The sequence below is a fragment of the Chiloscyllium plagiosum genome, unplaced genomic scaffold (genome assembly GCF_037043375.1).
Source record: "Chiloscyllium plagiosum isolate Xiang-an unplaced genomic scaffold, Cpla_swu_hap1 HiC_scaffold_25, whole genome shotgun sequence".
In the NCBI taxonomy this organism is placed as follows: Eukaryota; Metazoa; Chordata; class Chondrichthyes; order Orectolobiformes; family Hemiscylliidae; genus Chiloscyllium; species Chiloscyllium plagiosum.
In genome coordinates, this window is record NW_028270163.1 from 35,183,133 (window position 1) to 35,207,120 (window position 23,988).

The 23,988-nt window shown below is 39.7% G+C and overlaps 1 protein-coding gene across 6 annotated transcripts in view; it reads right to left on the reverse strand.

Moving 5' to 3' along the window:
* Positions 1–23,988, reverse strand: part of sdk2b (sidekick cell adhesion molecule 2b) — a 1,001,963-nt gene that overhangs the window by 166,070 nt on the left and 811,905 nt on the right. For all 6 annotated transcript variants that reach the window (XM_088000610.1, XM_088000613.1, XM_088000611.1 and 3 more), the window contains 2 exons: positions 6,832–6,996; positions 1,101–1,241 (listed from right to left, as the gene is read on the reverse strand). In XM_088000610.1, the coding sequence (XP_087856736.1) occupies positions 1,101–1,241; positions 6,832–6,996 (306 nt within the window). The remainder of the gene's footprint in view (positions 1–1,100; positions 1,242–6,831; positions 6,997–23,988) is intronic.

The window sequence follows — 23,988 nt, forward strand, 5'->3', positions numbered from 1 at the left end:
TTATTGTTTATCGAGATGTTGTCAGAGATGTTTGTTTTCAGGTTGGCTGATTGCCTGGAACAACAATGCAGAGCCTTTCCAAATTACATCATCTTGGCTAGCAGTAAAAGTTTGTGTTTCACAGGGCACTTTGGCTGTACTCAATTAACTTCTATTGTGCATTACGCATTACTAATTTATGCTTTTCAGCCTTGAGAATGAATTATGTAGACTATTTAATTGCAGGGACCAGAGCAGCTAAACCTGAACTACTTCTACTATTGATACACGTAACTGTCACAGGATTATGATCATGACCAAAACAAAATATCCCTTTTAGGTTATCCATTGTCAAACCCAAAATATTTTGTGCTAATGATTGAATTCTAAATGAGATCCTAGCTGAAATCAGTTACCTCAGCTCAAATCAGGAATAGAAACTAGGCATTTCTGGTCCAGACAGCTCAAGTATTGAGTGAATTTATCCACCCAGATATCAAACAAATTTATTTGCTCTTGTAGTTTTACATAGAAAAAATATGTGATTGATGTTGCAAACTGTCCTTGAACAATATGTACATGAATTTTCTCACAATTGTGCATAACTTGGCATTAGTCTTTTAAGTAAAGTATCTAGCGAGAGTTAGCATGCAGTCACAGCTTATGCATGTATCCAACATATAAACTTTGAATATTTATATTTATGAGTTCTGAATATGGATGGGACATAATTATTTGCCAAAGCAAGGTCCATTGTACGGTGTGGTACTTGCATCAACAAAATTTAGTGCAAAATATCACAAGGCTGGAATACTTTTAGATGCTATATTTTTATGTACATTGCATAGATATTATTGAGGAGAAAGTGAGGACTGCAGATGCTGGAGATCAGAGTTGAAAAGTATGGCACTGGAAAAACACAGCAGGTCAGGCAGCATCCCACCAGCACGAGAGTCAATGTATCAGGCAGAAGCCTGATGAAGGGCTTATGTCTGAAACGTCGACTTTCCTGATGTGCTGTGCTTTTCCAGCAATACACTTTTTGACATAGACAACATTGAATAAACAAAATCTACTTCACAAAAGCCCAGTGAGCTGATGCAACATTGTTATGTACTCACCAGAATCTGTTTTTTTTGTATATTTTTTGCTTTGTCCACGGATAATTAGCACAAACACCAAGAGAAGAATGAAGATGAGTCCAACCAAGGCAATAACCACCAAGAACCACCATTCCTCATAAAATGGGGCTGAATTCTGGGCTGTAAGATCAAGAAATGGAATATATAATAGTGCACAATACATAATGCTTAAAACAGCTAAATAATATTAGGTAACCTCAACAATTACAGAGAATAATACAACTTCTTAATTTTCATTTTGGTTCTGCCATTATACTGTTGCTTCTGTGTTTCAGCTTTGTCTTTCATCACCCAGTAAATTTCACTCTCCAGATTTCTACATGAATACAATGGATCCATTTAGGAAGTAAAAACAAATAAAACACATGGGGTTTTATCTGTCCGATCACTCATTGCTTGGGTTCATGTTTACTTCTGTAAATCCAAATTTCTTATTTGCATGATGATACTTCTGCTGATTTGTTCTGACTGCGGAAGTGACAGGAGTCAGTTTACAGCTTGAATGAATTAATGCATAAATGTTGCTGTTGTTTCAATTAGTCGTGCAGCACTCACTGTGAAATGTAGCAAACTTCATCAGATCAGTCATAATTACAATTCAGCAGTTTAACTGATCAGATTTTGAATCTTTTCATTTGGGCTCATCACTAATTCTTCAATATGATTCATTATGGAAAATGAGTTCTCTGTTATTTCTGAATTACCAATCAAAATGTTCAGAGAAACGACGAACACCAACCTTCAGATACATGTTCTGGTGGCAGATGAATATATATGATCACAGACTAGAATAAAATACAGTCCTTACAGTTGACCAGGTGTGGAATAGTTTGTGGCTACTTCATCCCAAGTATTCCTTGATGTAAATGGGACTAAAAGCTTTGGTAGGAATTGAAAGCTTAACTAACTTGCCTCATCAATGAATTTGAATGGTTTTAGACTTCACCTTTCATTTGACAGCCTCGTTGTTCTTCCTTTCCCCTTCTCAGTATTCTTTTTGCCCTCTTGTTCAGTGTTGTGTTTCTATATTATTGTTGAGGTGATGTGTGACACAGACTCTGCCTCTGGTATATAAGTAATACTCAGGCTGGTCATTGTGCTTCACGTTGTGAATATAGTGTGTAGGCAATTGTTGTGGGATGTGATAGGATCATTTGCTTTATTCTTTGAGTACCCTAATACAAGATTTGTTTTGTGGGAAGACATTACTATTTCAGAACAAGCTGTGACATTTACCTGGTCATGCAGAGTTAGCATGTTTAAAATATGGACTCAAAAGCTAATATCTCAACATTTTAAGTACAATATAAAATCATGTGAGAAGATTAAAACACAGTAAAATTAATCTCAGAGGCTCAGTTTCAAACTGGATAATTTAATCTGTGAGCCATGCTATATAACTACATAGAAAAATACATTATCATATTATGGTATTAGCATGCTTTCTATCTGAATTTAAATCTAATAAAATTAAGAGCTTTTTTTAATAACTCAATTGGTAATGGATTTCTACAGAACTACATAAATTGGAAATTCCCACATACTATTGCTGATTTGTGTATAGTTAGCTCCTCTCAGCCCGGATAGGCAATAAGGTTACACTTCCTGTCACGTCAGTGGGGCAGGGAGGGGTAAAACCTATGGGATGTTTTTAATGCTGAGCATTATCAACTGTTATGAAAGTGTGCATTCAAGGTAAGGCAAATAAAGGTAGGAGATGGCATAGTTACAATCCTAAATACCATAATAAGACTTAGGTATTAAGTATGACTAGTTGGATGAGATCAGATATCAAAGGAATGTTCCTGTGGGATTTCCGGAATTTCCTCCGTGGGAGGATATGATTTTATATTTCTTGACGTAACCAATTGTGTAATAAATATTAATAATTATGCATAAACATTGGCAAATAAGAGAATATAGGTTCCACTTAAAGCATCTGATGCCACTGAATAATGGGCCATGGTTTTCCCCTCACTCGAAGTAGCATGGAGGACAACTTAATGGGTGGGTTGGCACGAGGGAGGCACTTGACTCTTAAGCAATAATTTCTGGGTGAGAAGGTTCAAGGTCAACATGTCCAACCCACCACCAATTAGAGCCCTTGAGGTCAATTGGCATCTGTTCAGACCTTCAGGCCGCTATTGGTTCAAATAACCGTATTCCTGACAATAGAAAAAGTGATAACCTTGCCAAGTGATATAATTGGGTGACATGGCTATCGGGTTAGGGAGGGAGGAACTTCGATTTGTACCAATCCAGGGGCATTTGGCACTAATGTTGGGGGCAGGGGATTGGTTGCTGAAAACTATCCCTTGCCTTTGACTTTAGTCCACTCTTCTTATGGCTCCACCCTTTGGTTCTAGTCCCTGAACAAACATCACTAACCATCCTGTTGCTCCTCAACATTGCTGTTCATCCACACATTAGTTCAAAAACGGACAATTCCAAACTGAGAAGGTGTTTATAAGATTGTGAACATCTAACAATCCATGGTAATTACATGGAATGCTGAGTTACATGGATTAGAGGATAACTCAACCGAGTTAAATTTAAAGTTAACAAAACAGAAATAGCAAATGCTGAAAATATGACCAAAAGGGGTTAAAACTAAATTAACATGCCAGTCAGCTGAAGAGAAAAGGTTCAAGCATGTGACCGAAGCAAAAGACAAGGAAAGGTGTTGTCGTGATTGGAATGAGGTCAGCCAGGTGGATGTCATAGAATATGAGTTCCTTGAATGAGGTTGTTAACCTGGTCTAATCAGGAAGTCCTGGCTGATAGATAATGACAAGGGGAGTGTCAGGGATTCTGTTCACTTTAGGAGCTAGCTCTGAACTAGCCGATTCAGTCTCATGTACTCTGCATGTGTAAATAAAGTGTGACTTGGTGACAGGATACTGGCCTTTGTGATGTTATTTCAGTTGATCTTGTTAGAAATGTTTTATTATTGGTCAAGGAGGAGGAACAGCAATGCCAATGGGATGAATGTGAAGACAGCAATATAGGAAGTAAAGTGAGAAATTACATCTCAGGCACAGAATGAGATCAAAAGTGGTGCAGGCTGAATGAAAAGAAAAAAAAATGTAATTTCAAACCAAGAGTGAGATAAAACTTGTTTATATTCATGAAACAGCAGAGAAAGAGAAATCAATGGCATGAGTCTTTCAGGTAAGACTGTGAAACTTTGAGTTCACCATTTTGTTGAAACAAAGTTTATTCCAAATGTTAAGAGACCGTAGTACCCATTTTACCCAGTCATTTGTAGCAGTGGAAGAATATCAGTGGCTAGATTTAATCAGCTATCTGGGAATGAGAATTGGGGAGGCTATTATCTTCCACCTACTATGTCATCTTACCAGAAATAGGGAAAGTGGCAGGCAGTCTTCCCACCATGAGGCCTAGTGAGCCATTTATGTCTAATTAACGACATTTTTCCATTTTTATTGAGATTTTATCAGCAGTGGGCAGGAGAATGTTCTCTGTCGGTAAACTCTGTTTAATTTGCAATGAGCTCCAGAAGAGAGGAACCTTCTTTTCAGTCACGTATTGGTGCACAGAGAGATCCTGTAGCTGCAATAATCACAACTGCGGCAACAATGCTGTCGGCTCTCACAAACTCATCCTCCCTTACCGGGCCAGCCAGATTGGCTATGTTAACCAATCTCCAGTTAGATGGTTCTTAGGATATATACCTGTTACTGCACCCCCTTCCTTAAGGTGCAGCCACAGCAGTAACCCTCTGATTGGCTGAGATATTTGGGTGGTGGGTGTGGTGGGTGGCCATCTTTAATGAGCACAAGTAAATGACTGCTGCTGACAAGATGCACGATGGCAGGTGCCTTTTTACCAGCACTAAATCAGCCTAACAAGATAGACTAAAACAAATGAGCTAACCAACTTAATCTATCACTGAATGGAAGAAGTACTCTGACATGTTTTTTGGGTTAGTTGCATAATAGGTTGCTTGCAATGCACAATGATAGCAACTGTGTGGGTTCAATTCCCACACTGGCTGAGGTTACCATGATGGACTCTCCTTCTCAACTTCTCCCCTCACCTGAGATGTGGTGACCCTGAGGATAAACCACTTTGAGTCATTTCTACCTAACGAGAGACCAACCCATGGTCCTCTGGAACTGTGACAACTTTACCTTTTAGAATGTACCAGGTTAAAATGTGTAAAAAGAACAGGCAGAAATCTAAGAAACTAAGAACACTGACAGTAATTTTACAGAAAAGGTTACACAGACCTAAGATATTTGATCAACAAGGTCATAAGCAAATATGCAAAAGGTTACAAGGTTCTTTGCCATTTAATGCTAAGAAATAGGTTTCTGGAAATAATTCAAACAATTTAAGAATCTCATTATTGGTTACAGTTGTAAATCTCTCAAGCAGCTACGGACATGTGCTGAAAATGTTTTGTTCTTGTGAGCAAAGGCCAACTGTTGCACAAAAGGGAGACCAAATTTTTCACGCCATCCCATAGACAAATTACTTGGCAAATTATTCAATGTATCCTCAATTTGAACAGAGGGGAACAGCCAAGTAGAAGTCAAAGATGTGAAAACCATGAAATCAGATGCTTCAAATATTCAAAGCAGGCCACAAGGGCAAGCAGAGAAGACAGAATCAGAATCATTTACAGGCAGAGAAATAAAATAGTAATCCCAGAGCTAGTATTGAAGCAGTCAGCTTAACTGAGCACGGGCCAAGCACAATTCAAAGCGATGTAACTGCATCAGTTTTTGGCAATGGAGGTTGCCTCAGCAGGAATGTGACACCAGTACCCAGACACCAACCAAGGATGAAGCGAAGAGTAAGTGATAATCTGGCCACAAGAACCATTTGACAAATATGGGCCTTCTAAGTGATGCAACGATACCCTTCTAAACCACCAATGAAATTACTTAATACAAAGGGTAAGAGGACCACGTATAGGGATAGCCTGTTTCCAAGCATGTCATGGACTCTGTGGATAGTATTGGTATCCTTAGTTTGGTTGCAGATTCTGCAGGTATGTGTTGTCAGACTGAAAATAAGGTTTTACCCAGTGAAAAGAGAGAAAGAGAGCACATGCAAGAGAGAGACAGGAGAGAGATACATCACATTTTGTGATTCCATCTATGGCTTATTGGAATATATCTTGTTACACCTCTGAGGTTAATTTGTGTCAGTAAATATTAACAGAAACAAACTGACAAAATGTTGTCAATCTGTAATGTTAAATTTCTTTCTCACTCCAAGCTAATTATTTCCTATTCATGTTACAGTTTTTTAACATTTGTGTAGATAGTGGTAAGCTGAGCTAAATCTAAAGTATAAATGGACACAGAATCTACATCTTTCTGGTGGTGCCTCACACAATATCTACTTAAATGATTGCATGTGAGTAACTGATGTCACTGAATACGACAAAGCATCTATGGAGACTCCAAATTCTTAGCGGTTAATTTGGGCAAAATCTGAGTCATAAATTCAGAGAACTTGCATGCGAGAACCAAAAGAAAAATTACATAATTTAAAGATAATTCTATTAACATTGTGAGTGCACTGTGGCTTTCACCACAACTTACATCGAATTTATCTTCAAATGAGCAGAAACAACAGAAACTCCACCCAGGAAGTGACTCATATTTCTTGGCTTAGATCCAAATGAGCCTCTATGCAACAAATATTTACACAACTTAAGATAGAAATTCTGTACCTGAAACAGATGGTGAAGGGGAGCTGGGTGTTCCATATCCATAATCATTCACTGCAATCACTCGGAAATCATAGCTCACACCCTGTTTCAAGATATCCATGCCAAATGTGTATGAGGTTACTTCCTTTGGAACATCCTTAATTAGAATGTCCCACAATCCTTCATCTGGAAAATACAAGAGTCGTGTTGGTATAAATATTTCCAATTTACTATGATTAAAGTTGATAATGTCAACCAGGCATATAAGATTATACTATTTTCCCAGTCCCCAAGCCACATTTTTACATATACATCTGTTTCAGCCAACCCACTTTTCAGCCACACTATACTTGGATTACTAGATAGCCACATTTTTTCTCCCTACAAATGCATGTTTTACTTACTTGTGCCACATAATTAGGCATAACAAATGAGGTAGGTGAGACTAGGCTGTATTGTGAAGGTGCACAGAAGTTTAAGACATGCTCATTCTTTGGACTGAAAGTAGATAATGTTTCAAAATGGCAACCACCCCACCTCCTTTTCACTTTCATACTTGTTGAATAAGTATATCCTTTTCTCCACTCTTTGGAGAGATTTTAGAGGTTTCAAATCTCGACTTAAATGCAAACATCTCCATTATCTATTTAATTATTCTTCCAGGACATATTTATAAATAAGATAGTTAAATATTAAGCTAATGAGAAAAAGAGTCTCAGTTTCAGTTAGTACTCGCACTAACCAAAGAATTCACTGATGGCTGTTAATGCTGGTGAAATTTTACCAAAAGCAGATTGATGGGCAAGGAATGGAAAGGAAGTTGGTATCCGCTTTCTTGGAGGGTAGAAATTACAGTTCATCATGAACATGTAGATTATGTAAATAATGCTGAGCAGGGGAATACCAATTCCTAGATCCGATGAACCTTATTAATCCTTCCTCCTCATCTATCTCACGGTTTCTGGCAGGTCAACTAGTATAAAATCTTATTATCATACAGGTGCTCAACTTGATCTTATCAAATTCTTCTTTTGCTTTGAAGGAGGAAATGTTGTATGGAATGTTAAATAGTCATAGAAAACAACTCCAATGTATCCTTTTCTTTCACTTGTTAACACTGCTCGTTATAAAATGGAAACAGAGAATTATCACCTCACAGATCATTCAACACTTTTATGGAGCATTTAAAACTACTGAATAGCAGTTGATTGATACAGTAATAATGAGAACAAATCAGCCTAGTTGAACTTTAAAAACTGCAACAGTAAAACATTTACAAATTACGGTTCCACAGAAATAAATGGTCTAAATTTTGCAAAAGAAACAGAAAAGAAATTAGTGTCATTGGGCTAAATCTTTTTTTTGTTGGTTAAGTTCAAATTGCATCACGTTTGTTGGAGAAATTGTTGCTGTGAGGCCCAGCAAGATTTCTCATAGAGTCTTAACAATGTGCTTCATTAACCTTTCCTATCCTCTATTTCCATCACCATCTTATTATGTATCGTTCCCAGAACAACTCACCACTTACCAAATCTCTGCCAATATACTTAGATCCCATGCATGGGCGCCATCTTTGAGAAATTAATGTGTGCCCGGAAAGCGTGAGCAATCTGGCGTTGTCTCTCACTGGCAGCATAATGGCACAGCAGCCACAAGGCTAGGCTGCCCACGGCTAGTAAGGATGGCACTCTGTCACACAAGCAACACCTTTATCGCACTCTAGTCGCCATTTGGCCAACAGCCTACACACTTTACTTGCCCATGGAAAAGTCTTGTCTGACAGCCTTTTTGGTGTGCCTGCTACTCTTTCCCCAGTGCCCAGTGGCACTTGTATCTTGTCACTATTCATTAGGGAAGCATCACATAAAGGCAAGCGTTTGGACAAGTCCAAAGGTGGGCTTTTATTGACAGTCAGCAAAGGGAACAGAAAGGAAACAATTATATGCTGCAGCCTAAAACCAAATTGACTTCAACAGTCCATGATCGTCTCCTGCAACCAGCTCCCACCTACTCAAACTGGGTTTCAATTAGGTCCCAAAATAAAACAAAGAACTGCAAATGCCGGAGATCTGAAACACAAACAGAAACTGCTGAAGAAACTCAGCAGGCCTGGCAGCATCTATAGGAAGAAGGCAGAGTTAATGCTTTAAGTATGGTGACTCTTTGAGTCACCAGGCTCAAAACTTTGACTCTGCTTTCTTTCCACATATGCCTTCCTCCAGCAATTTCATTTCTTGTTTCACTTAGGTCGTGTTTATTTTGTAGTGTCTGATGCAGCTAAACTCTGTCATGCACAAAGTAAGCTTTCTCCAGTTTAACGTCCTCATCCTCCTCAGATAATAGCTCCTGGTCATCCAGCTCCTCAACATCTATTAGACCACCTGCTTCAGTTGTGCAAAACACAGCATAACAACATATTGAACGCCCCCTCGAAGACACCAGCTCCTCCCACCTCACCCTTTCTCTCCCAGACTGCAGAACCAGACCTTCAGTAGCCCTATCACCTGCTCCACATGGCCCTGATTGCAGCTTGTGTCAAACTACATTACATCCAAAAGGGAGAGCTTGCTACGGTCTGATATCTTCCCATCCAAAACCAATTTCAACTGTTCCAATTTCCATTGTCATAATTACATAACATTCAATGCAGTGATATTCCCCTTGTCCCACAGTGCACTTGAAAGTTCCACAAACAATTCCAATCTGATTAGGAACTTAGATCTAGGTCTTGCTGTACTACTACGACGTTGGTAGTTGAGGAAGTCACTATTTTGCTGTTAACTATAGTCATGAATAATTAAATGCAATTTGGGAACAGTAAGAGTGGGAAGCTTGTTTAGTGCATTGCATCTTTGTCGGTAGACATCCAAACTAAACAGAAGCACCTTGTAACACATGGATAATTCTCAAACAGCCATCTTGACCAGGGATATGCAAAAAGAATGATTTACTCGTTATTTTGAAGGGGAGTGAGGCCAATTTTAGTAGCTGAGGCTGTGAGCCGCATAGACAAATTATTGACTATTGGAACATTGGGCAATACTACAATACTATTGTAACTTTACAGATTTTTCTTTTTAATTTCTGACCATAATTGACTGTGAAACAACTGTTGAAATTTATCACAGTGATGGCCTAATTATCTCAGGATATAGATGCATTAAAACCCAGAATGATGAAGTGGTAACTTTAAGGTAATCCACTTGGCTAGAAATTGACCAGGTTAGACTAATATTCATGGATTTTCCTGTTGCTTCAGCAATTAAAAGTTCAACAAAAAAAAGACTGATTTACAATCTGAATTGACGTCATCTCATGTGATGTTTAGCTAGATCTTGATTTACATCATTGTTTATGAATGTTGCACATGAAGTCAGTGTTGGAGGAATAGATGGAGATTGTATCACTGTATTGTACATATATATCCTGAATGCACTTCTCTTATGTTACTTAAACACAGATATCACTTGATGACAGAGACTTCTTTATTTTGGTTTATACATGTTTCTCACCACCCCATGTGTGCAAACTCGGACCAGGACAAATTACACAGCCATTTCACGTGAATAGAATGTAAAGTCAAGCAGACCATAAAACAGATGCTCAATCCATCAGTTTACCACGAGGCAGGTTTGTTTAAAATTACTCCAGGGTGAAGAACTCTTTATGCAACAGTTGTTGAGATGTAGTGCATCATGGTCCAAATCCTACAGGTTTGAAGTCTCCAGCAAAATACCTTCCTATATTTGTCACTGACTTGTAAAGCAAAGCAACATTTCATTTTGATAGCTTGTATCATTTGTTCATTGCCTGCAAAAGGAAAGCCTTTGACTCTGTGATCAGAGAGCCTGGGGCATCAACATTGCACAGAAAGTTTTTTGCTTGCCCCAACAATTCAATCAAATTAAATGTTCTGTAAATGTCAGGATTAATTTTGCTCTGAGTGGTTTAAAAAATGGGAACTCGGTTGTAGAAAACTTATCAAAAAAAATGCCCATTTCTTCTGACATTGCCAAGGGTGAGTCTGCTTCTTTGCTCAATCATGCGTCCCATTGAAAACTGACCTCCATGTATCCCCTCAAAACATAAAAAAAACTAAGTTCAAATATTGACTGGACACTCTACTCTTGGATAATCGATTCTCACTTTTACCACAGTCTACTTGGTTGCCTCTTGGTGCTGCTCAAAGATATTCTGTTACGGTGCTTAGATGCTGCCAAAGGACCAAGGATAATTGGAGTGCTTGGTTACATTTCTGTCAGATGAAAATCCTTGGGACAAATGTGGCCTTTACCACAGGGCTTGTGCATGGGAGGATTCTCAGGGTGATAAATGAAGGTGTAACCTAATCACAAATAGATTGCAACACTGGGATAAGGAATGTGGATACAGTTTCAAAATAAGCTTCTTCCTGAAATGCAACAACAACTCTGGGAGACAAGAAAATAGCCCTTACTGCCACAAACACCTTCTTGAACAGAGTGTGTACTGCACATTTTGCAGTACCTTGGTCAATTTCAAGTTGCCTGCTTCCAATGTCACAGTTTCACCTTTCAATTTAATATCTTGAAGCTGCAACAGGTCTCTGATCCTTGTCCAGCACTTAGCTGTTTCTTCTATTTCCCTCATCTCCAGTAGCCATTCTGAGTTTAACTTCTGCCTTCACCCCAAAACTACAAATCTGTTTGGATGGCACAATGGCTCAGTAGTTAGTACTGCTGCCTCACAGTGCCAAGGACCCGAGTTCAATTCCAATCTCGGGCAACTGCCTGTGTGGAGTTTGCACATTCTCGCCATGTCTGACTGGGTTTCGTCCAGCTTCTGTTTCCTCTAACATTGCAAAGGTGTGCAGGTTAGGTGGATTGGCCACGTTAAATTGTCCATAGTGTCCAGGAATGCATACGTTTGGTGGATTAGCCATGGGGTTATAGGGATGGGGACCGAAAGAAGTACAGATACTATGAATCAGAAAGAAAAATCAAAACTGCTGGAAAAGTTCAGCAGGTCTGGCAGCACCCGTGAAGAGAAATCAGTTGATGTTTCAGGTCAGGGTTCTGAGGAAGGGGCAATAGACCCTGATTTCTCTCCACAGATGCTGCCAAACTTGCTGAGCTTTTCCAGCAATTTTGGTTTTGTTACAGAGATTGGATATGGGTGGGTCAGCCTGGACTTGTTGGTATCTATGATTCTTGTGTTGAAATTAGATCACTTCTGTAAGTTCAGGCAGGCTGCAAGGGCTTGACAGGCTGAATGACCTATTCCCATTCGGAAACATAGAAAATAGGAGCAGGGAATAGGCCACTTGGCCCTCTGAGCCTGGCTGATCCTCAACTCAGTACATTTGTTCCTGTTATGCCCCACCCCTAAGGTTCTTTTAACCCTGAAAATTATATCTATCTCTGAGGTTCTATTCTATTTTACTTCCGATTGTAATTCTAGAATTTTGGGCTCATTTACTTATTTGATCCCCAGATAATTGCCATAATGAAAGAATAATTTTAGCCTTTGTATGGAGGCATTTAAGTTTAGTCACAGGCACATTTGCGCAATCACAAAACAATTACTGTGGATGATTGCTAAATATATTTTAATACAAACTGCAGTCAAATAGGAGAGTTTGAATATGTTTGGATTGAAACCAGACTGCAATATATGGTCAGGATCAGGAAAAGGCAATTGATGCTGACATAATGAAACTCTGGAGAAGATCAGCTGACATTAGATTTGTATGAACCTTGCAGAAAGACCCTTAGAGATTACAGTTGGTAGAATGGGTCTCTGCCAACGGTGAGCAAAAGGCAGCGTGCCACTCTGACTTAATGAGCAGAGACAAGGGTTTATGCCCTTGCACTCTGGAGAATACCAGCGGAAGTAAGAGCTGTAGGGGTGGCACCCGGACAGACTTGATAGAGTGGCATTCTGGCAAGGGCAGATAGATGTCAGAGTGTCCATATAGCACACTGGGAAGATATATCAACATTTTAAAGTCACACAGTAAAATTGGGGTGAGTCAAAATAGTAATCATAAATAAAAGGCAATTCCAAAAGACAAATTGAAAAGTTTTGACTTAATCGTATGTGGACGAAAGCATGTTGCAAATGTATGAATTAACTTCCACACTATTAACAACAATTTACATTTATAAAGCATTGCTAACATTATGAAATGTTCCAAAATGCTTCATAAGTGCATTACGTCATGACCCAGGTGGAGAAGAATGCACTGATAATCAAGCCTCACTATTCCATGAACTGTCGCAAATGTATAGAAACTGGAGATCAGAGTCAAAGGTGTGGTGCTGGAATAGCAAAGTTGGTCAGGCAGCATCCGAAGAGCATGGGAGTCAATGTTTCGAGCATAAGCTCTTCATCAGCTCTTCATCATTCTGATAAAGAGCTTATGCTCAAAACATCAACTCTCCTGCTCCTTGCATGCTGTCTGACTGGCTGTGCTTTTGCAGCATCATATCACAAATATATAGATGACCAATCATATCACTAAAATGGTTAATCTGCCTGACTTTAACTGCTGTAGAAGACAAAAGAAACCATCACCAAATTTCATCATTGAGCAAGAAAACAAAACTTACTATGAACAAACTTGTCCTTTAACAAGTGGAAGAACAGATTATTAATTAATGTTATGCAAACCTAAACTATACCCCCTTTAAATCTAAATATTTGTACATTCATTCATGAATCGGACAGACAAGACAGACGATTCTCCAGAAATATCATCGTGAAAAACACAGGCAAAAAGAAATAATTTTCAAGATCAGGGTTCAAACTACAAGGGTGGAAAAAGATAATTTTCTCATAGTTCTTTTAGTTTTTAGCATGTTGTTCTTGACAGCAGAAGATCCTTACTTCAGAAATTGGAGAGTTAGGCTTGGGTCTTGGCTTGTTTGAAGTTCTCCTTTCCAGAGTGTTTGAGTGCTGGTTTTCTTTTTGACTTCTCGAGGGAGATTGAGTGAACTGCCTTGCCTTGCAGACTTTTTGGAAGTCTGAATGCAACAATTCCCTCAGTTCTGTGACTTAAAACAAAACCAAAGCTGCTGCTAAGCAATCTTTCCACCTGGTGCCAGCTTGACTCGCAAAAGTATCAAATCCAATTTGTCCACAAGCTCCATGACCTTGTATGAGCAATCATCACAAATTTCCACTTTCAACCTTCGAGTTCAAAACAGGCACTTGTCCATTCTCTTCAACACAGCAGTATTCAAATTTCAGTGTTCCAATTTATTTTCCAAATGAAGTATATGTATTCTTTACAATTATTTTAAATAATGTATGCCACCAAGATATATGAGCAGATGTAAAATTAGATAAGCAAAAGCTTTTGAAAAGATATTACTTCTCCTGGTGAAGGGGCAGCACTTCAGAAAGCTTGTGATTTCAAATAAACCCATTGGACCATAATCTGGAGTTATCTGACTTTTGACCTTGTCCACCCCAGTCCAACACTGGCACCTTCACAACATTGTATCTTTCAAGATTCATGTCCCAATCCACGTCATTCACCAGTCATGTCTCTGTAATGCTTTCAGATTGCACTTGTTTACTTATGCACTCAGATTCTTCTGTTTTGTTTTCAATACTACATACTTTCAGATACAGTGCTTTTAGTATTATACTTTTGCTGTCTTTGTAAAGTGTTATTTTATCTGTTGATCTACACAATCATGAAGGTATCGACTCATACTTTCTAGCGCATCCTGACAGTCATTTCCCAGGATAGATCGAGTGAATCCTTAGAAGAGTATAAAGGAAGTAGGAGTATACTTAAGAGGGAAATCAAGAGGGCAAAAAGGGGACAGGAGATAGCTTTGGCAAATAGAATTAAGGAGAATCCAAAGGGTTTTTACAAATACATTAAGGACAAAAAGAGTAACTAGGGAGAGAATAGGACCCCTCAAAGATCAGCAAGGCAGCCTTTGTGTGGAGCCGCAGAAAATGGGGGAGATACTAAATGAGTATTTTGCATCAGTATTTACTGTGGAAAAAGGTATGGAAGATATAGACTGTAGGGAAATAGATGGTGACATCTTGCAAAATGTCCAGATTACAGAGAAGGAAGTGCTGGATGTCTTGAAAAGGTTAAAAGTGGATAAATCCCCAGGACCTGATCAGGTGTACCCGAGAAGCTAGAGACGTGATTGCTGGGCCTCTTGCTGAGATATTTGTATCATCGATAGTCACAGGTGAGGTGCTGGAAGACTGGAGTTTGGCAAACGTGGTGCCATTGTTTAAGAAGGGTGGTAAGGACAAGCCAGGGAACTATAGACCAGTGAGTCTGACCTCGGTGGTGGGCAAGTTGTTGGCGGGAATCCTGAGGGTGGGGGGCAAGTTGTTGGAGGGAATCTTGAGGGACATGTATTTGAAAAGGCAAGGACTGACTAGGGATAGTCAACATGGCTTTGTGTATGGGAAACCATGTCTCACAAACTTGATTGAGTTTTTTGAAGAAGTAACAAAGAGGATTGATGAGGGCAGAGCAGTAGATGTGATCTATATGGACTTTAGTAAAGCGTTCGACAAGGTTCCCCATGGGAGACTGATTAGCAAGGTTAGATCTCATGGAATACAGGGAGAACTAGCCATTTGGATACAGAACTGGCTCAAAGGTAGAAGACAGAGGGTGGTGTTGGAGGGTTGTTTTTCAGACCTGAGGCCTGTGACCAGTGGAGTGCCACAAGGATCGGTGCTGGGCCCTCTACTTTTTGTCATTTACATAAATGATTTGGATGTGAGCATAAGAGGTACAGTAGTAAGTTTGCAGATAACACCAAAATTGGAGGTGTAGTGGACAGCAAAGAGGGTTACCTCAGATTATAACAGGATCTTGACCAGATGGGCCAATGGGCTGAGAACTGGCAGATGGAGTTTAATTTAGATAAATGCAAGATGCTGCATTTTGGGAAAACAAATCTTAGTAGGACTTATACACTTAATGGTAATGTCCTAGGGAGTATTGCTGAACAAAGAGACCTTGGAGTGCAGGTTCATAGCTCCTTGAAAGTGGCGTCGCAGTTAGATAGGATAGTGAAGAAGGCGTTTGGTATGCTTTCCTTTATTGGTCAGAGTATTGAGTACAGGAGTTGGGAGGTCATGTTGCGGCTGTACAGGACATTGATTAGGCCATTTTTGGAATATTGCGTGCAATTCTGGTCTCCTTCCTATCGGAAAGATGTTGTGAAACTTGAAAGGTTCAGAAAAGATTTACAAGGATGTTGCCAGGGTTGGAGGATTTGAGCTATAGGGAGAGGCTGAACAGGCTGGGGCTGTTTTCCCTGGAGTGTCAGAGGCTGAGGGGTGACCATGTCGAGGTTTACCAAATTATGAGGGGCATGGATAGGATAAATAGACAAAGTCTTTTTCCTGGGGTCAGGGAGTCCAGAACTAGAGGGCATAAGTTTAGGATCAGAGGGGAAAGATATAAAAGAGACCTAAGGGGCAACTTTTTCACGCAGACGGTGGTACGTGTATGGAATGAGCTGCCAGAGGATGTGGTGGAGGCTGGTACAATTGCAACATTTAAGAGGCATTTGGATGAGGAAATGAATAGGAAGGGTTTGGAGGGATATGGGCCGGGTGCTGGCAGGTGGGACTAGATTGCGTTGGGATATCCGGTCAACATGGACGGGTTGGACCGAAGGGTCTGTTTCCATGCTGTACATCTCTATGACTCTATATTAATATCTTTCTCTTTGGTATTGATTCTTATTTCATTTACCACATCTTCACAAATTTGATTCCATCCCCACAATTTATTGGAAATCCCCTTTACTTCCCTCTCTGTGTAGTCAGCAAGAAAAGTGGTCCAAGAATGGTTCAGGTGGAGACTGTTCCATTGATACAGATCCCACTTTCCTCAGACTAGTGCTTGTGCCTCCAAACTGGAACCCACTTCTCCCATAGCAGTCTTTGCTCCAAATATGAATCTCCCTGATCTGCGTTTCTGTGTACCAAATTGCAAGTGGCTCATATAATAATTCGGAGATTCTTTGAAATGTAGAGAATGGTATGGTGTGACTGTTATGTTGTGTGTTATTAATGTTAGTAGGTGAACAATTGATTTCAAGATGTTTAGCTTTGCAGGTTAGCTGAGGGATCTTTGTCATGTTTACTTTTGACTGCAGTTTTGTTAGGTTTCTGGCTTCCAGCAAAGAGACAGACTTCCTTTTTTATTACCTGCAGCATATGGATGACTCAGTGTTTTCTCAACACATACAGAGCAGTTGTGAAACTGCTTTTTAACCACTATTCTTATGTGTTCTTAAAAGGGGCAAAACACAAACACGTTTCGTGCACAGAGTGCTCTTTTGTTTTCCAACATATTCACACTCAGAGATAAATCCCAGAAGATTAATGCTCAACTTATAGTGCATTTCTCTTTCATCCCCATCCATGAAGATACCTTGACACCCATCAGGTTTTACTTTCCAGGCATTCCCTTGAGGTTGAGGATAGTTCACACAGGCCTTCCAGTCATTGAATGACATGGCTCAGAATTTGCATTCTCATCATTTTTTTTAAGCTGTATGTCTCTTTGGAAATATATGTAATTAAATGTACACTATCTATGTAGGGTTATGGATTCTGATTATGTTTTGTTGTCATCTGAGGTACGAAGGTAAACTGGCCAATAATATAAAGGAGGATAGTAAAAGCTTTTTTAAGTATGTGCAAGGCAAAAAAATGGTTAGGACTAAAATTGGGCCTTGAAGACAGAAACAGGGGAATATATTACGGGGAACAAAGAAATGGCAGAAGAATTAAATGGGTACTTCAGATCTGTGTTCACTGGGGAAGACACAAGCAATCTCCCTGAGGTAACAGCGGCTGAAGGACCTGAACTTAAGGGAATTTACATTTGCCAGGATTTGGTGTTGGAGAGACTGCTAGGTCTGAAGGTTGATAAGTCTCCGGGGCCTGATGGTCTACATCCCAGGGTACTGAAGGAGGTGGCTCGGGAAATCATGGATGCGTTGATGATTATTTTCCAGAGTTCGATAGATTCGGGGTCGGTTCCTGAGGATTGGAGGGTGGCTAATGTTATACCACTTTTTAAGAAAGGTGGGAGAGAGAAAGCAGGAAATTATAGACCAGTTAGTCTGACCTCAGTGGTGGGAAAGATGCTGGAGTCTATTATAAAGGATGAAATTACGGCACATCTGGATAGTAGTAACAGGATAGGACAGAGTCAGAATGGATTTATGAAGGGGAAATCATGCTTGACTAATCTTCTTGAATTTTTTGAGCATGTAACTCTGAAGATGGACGAGGGAGATCCAGTAGATGTAGTGTACCTGGACTTTCAGAAAGCTTTTGATAAAGTCCCACACAGGAGGTTAGTGAGTAAAATTAGGGCGCATGGTATTGGGGGCAAAGTACTAGATTGGATTGAAAATTGGTTGGCTGATAGGAAACAAAGTGTAGTGATAAATGGCTCCATTTCGGAATGGCAGGCAGTGACCAGTGGGGTACCGCAGGGATCCGTGCTGGGACCGCAGCTTTTTACAACATATGTTAATGATATAGAAGATGGTATCAGCAATAACATTAGCAAATTTGCTGATGATACAAAGCTGGGTGGAAGTATGAAATGTGAGGAGGATGTTAGGAGATTACAGGGTGACCTGGACAGGTTAGGTGAGTGGATAGAAAATGGCAGATGCAGTTTAATGTGGATAAATGTATGGTTATCCACTTTGGTGGCAAGAACAGGAAGGCAGATTACTACCTCAATGGAATCAATTTAGGTAAAGGGGCAGTACAGAGAGATCTGGGTGTTCTTGTACACCAGTCAATGAAGGCAAGCATGCAGGTACAGCAGGTAGTGAAGAAGGCTAATAGCATGCTGGCCTTCATAACAAGAGGAATGGAGTATAGAAGCAAAGAGGTACAGGGCCCTGGTGAGACCACACCTGGAGTACTGTGTGCAGTTCTGGTCTCCAAATTTGAGGAAAGACATTCTGGCTATTGAGGGAGTGCAGCGTAGGTTCACGAGGTCAATTCCTGGAATGGCAGGATTACCTTACACTTAAAGACTGAAGCGACTGGGCTTGTATACCCTTGAGTTTAGAAGACTGAGAGGGGATCTGATTGAGACATATAAGATTATGAAAGGATTGGACACTCTGGCAGCAGCAAACATGTTTCCGCTGATGGGTGAGTGCCGAACCAGAGGAGACAGCTTAAAAATACGGGGTAGACTATTTAGGACAGAGATGAGGAGAAACTTCTTCACCCAGAGAGTGGTGGCTGTGTGGAATGCTCTGCCCCAGAGGGCAGTGCAGGCCCAGTCTCTGGATTCATTTAAGAAAGAGTTGGATAGAGCTCTCAAAGATAGTGGAATCAAGGGTTATGGAGATAAGGCAGGAAAAGGATACTGATTAGGAATGATCAGCCATGATCATATTGAATGGCGGTGCAGGCTCGAGGGGCTGAATGGCCTACTCCTGCACCTATTGTCTATTGTCTATTGTCATGACAAAAAGGCATTAAAGAGAAGTGAACTGAGTTGTAAGTACAGCACTTGTCTGTCAATTTACTTTGGTTTGCACAAATGGCATAATATTCTTAGCAGGTACATTACTTGTAAAATCTCATAAGAACAAGGACTTGCACATTAATTGTCTATTAAATTCACCAAAGTCCAGTAACTAAGAGTCTGAGTACCTTTTTTGAAATCAACCAAATAGTTATTAATGCAATATCAGTCAATTATCTGGCTCACACTAGGAATAATTTGAAGCATCCTGCATATAACCAATCAAATGATTTTAAAATGTCAAAATTATAATTTTCAGACTTTTTCTAACTTAGTTTTTATATCTTTTATATTTTTCTCTCTTAATACAACTTGCTTTCTTTCTGTTTCTGATTTAACTCCAATTTATTATCTCTCTCTATTGTTTCTCTGCTTCTTTCTTGTTAAGGAGATACATTGTTGATTAATGTTGCAGGTGCCCTGTTTCCCGAGCAGTTGTGTCATCAAGTCACATTTCCAGCAAGCCACGATATTAATGTGTCTTTTTAAGCCATAGGGTGCAAAATCAAGACTAAAGGGAAAACCTTGATGCCCCACTCTATCAACACCAGATAATAATTAATACAGATCTCACTGACAGAAGGATAAAACCAATTTGGTATAACCCAAGAACAAAGAAAGGCCACCTCTTTCAAAAATGTCTCTTTTTACAAGCTGGAGAAAGTGAGGACTGCAGATGCTGGAGGTCAGAGTCAAGAGTGCGTTGCTGGAAAAGCACAGCAGGTCAGGCAGCATCTGAGGAGCAAGGGAATCGATGTTTTGGGCAAGTGCCCTTCATCAGGAAAATGGTGATTCTCCTAGTCTTTCTACAATATGCCTAACTTTCTAAAGTTCTGACTTTAGCATACTGTTCTTTTGGCATTGTTTATGACAGCTGTGAGCCTAAGACCATATGGCAAGCAGAAAATCAGTCTCACACAGGTAATCTGATATCTCATTAATGAGGTTTATGCCATTGATGGAACATTCAATATTTTGGCCTTTGCTTCAAAGGTATTAACCCTAAGCCGTTATCTGGGATTAATGTTGAGACGAGCTCACACTGCAACTACTTAATGCTGCTTGTAGAGTATATAACGCCAACCTAGTAGTTGCTCACACTGCAACTACTTAATGCTGCTTGGAGAGTATATAACGCCAACCTAACAGATTAATATGGAAGTTGCAAACAATTCAGTGATTTATAATTCAGAGAGCTCAATGGGTAACTGTGCAGCCTCACTTTGTCTACTCCAGTGTTCTCTTCTGCTTTCCTGGTCACTGATCCTTGCTAAAAGGGTATCATTCTCTGAAACAAATAGTTATTCCTCATATCTGAGGGTAGATAATGAGTGATGACTGTTGAATAAACTTGGTGTAGCTGAAAGCTACTGTGTGAAGGAGAGACAATGTGGTGACTATCAAAACCAAAAATGAGTTGGTCGGTATGGATCAGGAAACAAATAAACTTACACACAACTATACATCATCTTGATAAAGTGGCATGGTAAGCTTTGCTTCTGTTATTTCATAACGACATTTTGGATTAATAGAGAACATGAAAGCTAGTTACCCCATTCCAAATTCAAACGACAAATGATAAGTGATGAATTACTTTTCATACCAAATTTCTGGTACATCTGCACAAAGTAACTCATGTATATATTGTTTTCTACAGCTTGCCAGTTCACCAGTTTCCTATTGACTGTTCCCACATGACATTGCAGTTTACTGGCTGGCATGGTTTCAAGGAGTGGAACTCAAAGCCCTTTTGATTCATGTCAGCATTACATCAACAGGAAAGGATCACAGTTTCCCGATTTGCATCTTATTTGTGACTTTCAATAATCAGGCAAATGAAAGGTTTCTTCCTAAACAGCTGTCACAATGGCTCAGATATCAAGGTGTTATTTGGAGCACTATGTTGCAACTCTGTGGAATTCCCGACGCAGCTGACTTCCTGGAAATTGCCTGAGAAATTGAATTATTTCCTTGCATCTGGAACCCTCTGATAAAGCCCATTAATGTCAGAGAATTCAGAGGGTGCTGAATCAGTGAAGCAAAATAGTTATTCAGGAAATGTTGCAGGATTAAAATCTGACTACAATTAGTGAGTAACTGTTAAATTGGCTCCCTGACTCACCACCGACCACCTTCAACAATATCCCCTTGACCTTACGACCCAACAGCCATGCTGGACCTGACCCCCTCAGCCCAGATAGATCCTGCTAGACCTGATCCACCCATCATTCACCCCCCCCCCCACCCCGGCTCTGCAGGTTCCGACCTCAGCCCAATACTCCACCACCTCAGCACTTCATGCTAGACTGACATAAATCCCACCCCTCACTCTGCCAAGCTGCCAATCCCTAGACCTGACTCTTCACCCACTTACCACCCTACCACTTCACCCAGCTAGCAAGACCATAACTCAGCACTTAACTTTCATATCTATCCCTACCATGAGCTCTCAAAGTGGCTGGTTGTGCTGTTGGGATTTTTAATTCACAGAATACAGTACAGTGAATGCTGTAAAAGGGAGCCTGGTTTCAATAAAAGTGATCATCATTGCTCTGTTGATAACAAGAGGCCCCTATGCAAGAATGTCCAGTGGAGTAGTCGCCTAAAGGTAGGAAGCTAATTTTTCATCTGGTCAGGGTTAGAAATAGAATTTTCAAAACTAATTGGAAAATCTGGGCCAATTGTCTTTATTTTGAGGATCACAACCATGTCAGCTCTCTTTACCACAGAAAGCTGAACCTCAGATTATAACCCTAGAGATCAAGGTCATCATCTAGAGTCATGGCTTATAACACATGTGTGCTTTCCAAAGGCAACAGCTGACAAGCACAGCAATGATTTATGTTCAACTACTAATTACAGAGCATATCATTGGCAGTTTGATGACAGGTTTCAAACAGATCATTCGGGAGGTGTTCAGCAATCATGATACACATGACACAATTTTACACTTTAAAGAAGCTTGAAGGATCCAGAGATAAACACCATTCTGCTATGATCCAAGGCAGTAGCAAAAGAGACAACAGCCTCGGGCTAAAGATGAGAATACATTGTTAACCTTTTAAGTGCACGTGAAGTCCTGTATAACCCAGGCATCAGCAACCAGACTCCAATGGATTTGATGGCAAATCCATGTACAAAGCAATTGCATACCATGTGGGCAATTACTTTTAAGGCCATGAGTGAAGGAACAAGTTCCTTAATGTGACTAGAGAAGACTACATGTGTCTGGCATATTTGATAGTGCCTTCATCAAAGCTGTAGCTGATTTGCTTGATTACATTTTTCCTATGTTGAATTGCCATATATTAGTTGGGATGGCCACTTTTGTTACCACATCTATTCTGCTCTCCTTTTGGAGCCAGTGTTGTTACACACCAAACTACATCACACCCTTCTTCCTGATATCATACAAAACTGTTTGCACATTAGTGAATCTTGATGCTGTAGGTTTTCTTTTGCATTTTAGTTGCCAAAACTCAGTAGTGGAGTATCTCTGCCAACCTTTAGATACTGCAGGAATAGTCTTGTTCTTTATCCAACTTGAAAGCTCCTAATGTCTACAACTACCAGAAGCATACCATCAATATTTAAAATGGAATCACCATAGAAACTGCTAAAATATTTAATCCATGAGTCATAGCAGATTATTTGATTTTTGGAAACTCACATCCAAAACCAACCTCATGTCAAACCAAGTTGACACGAATACTAATGTCTTTACTCAGAGTGTATTGGGGTGTGGAATGCACTCTCTGCAACAGTAGTAGACTCACCAAGTTTAAGGGCATTTAAATGGTAATTGGATAAATACATGGATGAAAATAGAAAGGTGAAGGATAGATAGGTTTCAAATTGGTTCCACAGGTTGGCGCAACATTGATGGCTGAAAGGCATGTACTGCACTGTCATGTTCTATGTTCACTGGTGATTGGAGTTGAAATCCTGTTTGATTATTTTCTTAGCAGCCCATTGTTAATGAGGTTAAAACTGATACACAAATGTCTGCTCTGGCTAAAATTGAGTAATTCTGGGCCAGTATAAACCGAGGTTCTTCTTGTTTTTTCACCATCAGTTTCACAAGAAACAGTGCCTTTATTGGCTCAGTTATCAGCCAGAGCACATAAAGCTAGAGCATGTTTAACTAGAACAGATTTAAATTTAATGTAATAATATTTTCTGGTACTGAAGTAAAATATTAACATACAATATTCCAAAACTAATTGTCTTTCAGCAACCCTGATGCGTGTTACAAGTTCAAAAATCCAGAGAGAAATATTTGAATGATGTAGAATTCTATTCTCCCTTCCTACCCCAGAAACACTCAGGCCAAATAAAAACACCAACCTTTGCATAACTTGGGGTCAACTAAGTCAGCATGCATTTAAATCTAGGAAATTCAAATCTCTTTGCTTTAGTGTCATTCCAAGGGATGTGGGTCCCCTTTAAGCTGTCAAGAAGCTAGAGCAGCATTGAGTTAAAGAAACCTATTATTTCATAATATCTACCAACCATGAAGTCATGATGATATAAATCAAATTAAGCTTTCATGCACCATAAAGCAAAGGTTCAGCAGTTTTGAATGAATTGAAAACTAGAACATGTTTCAACAGCGGTCACAGGCA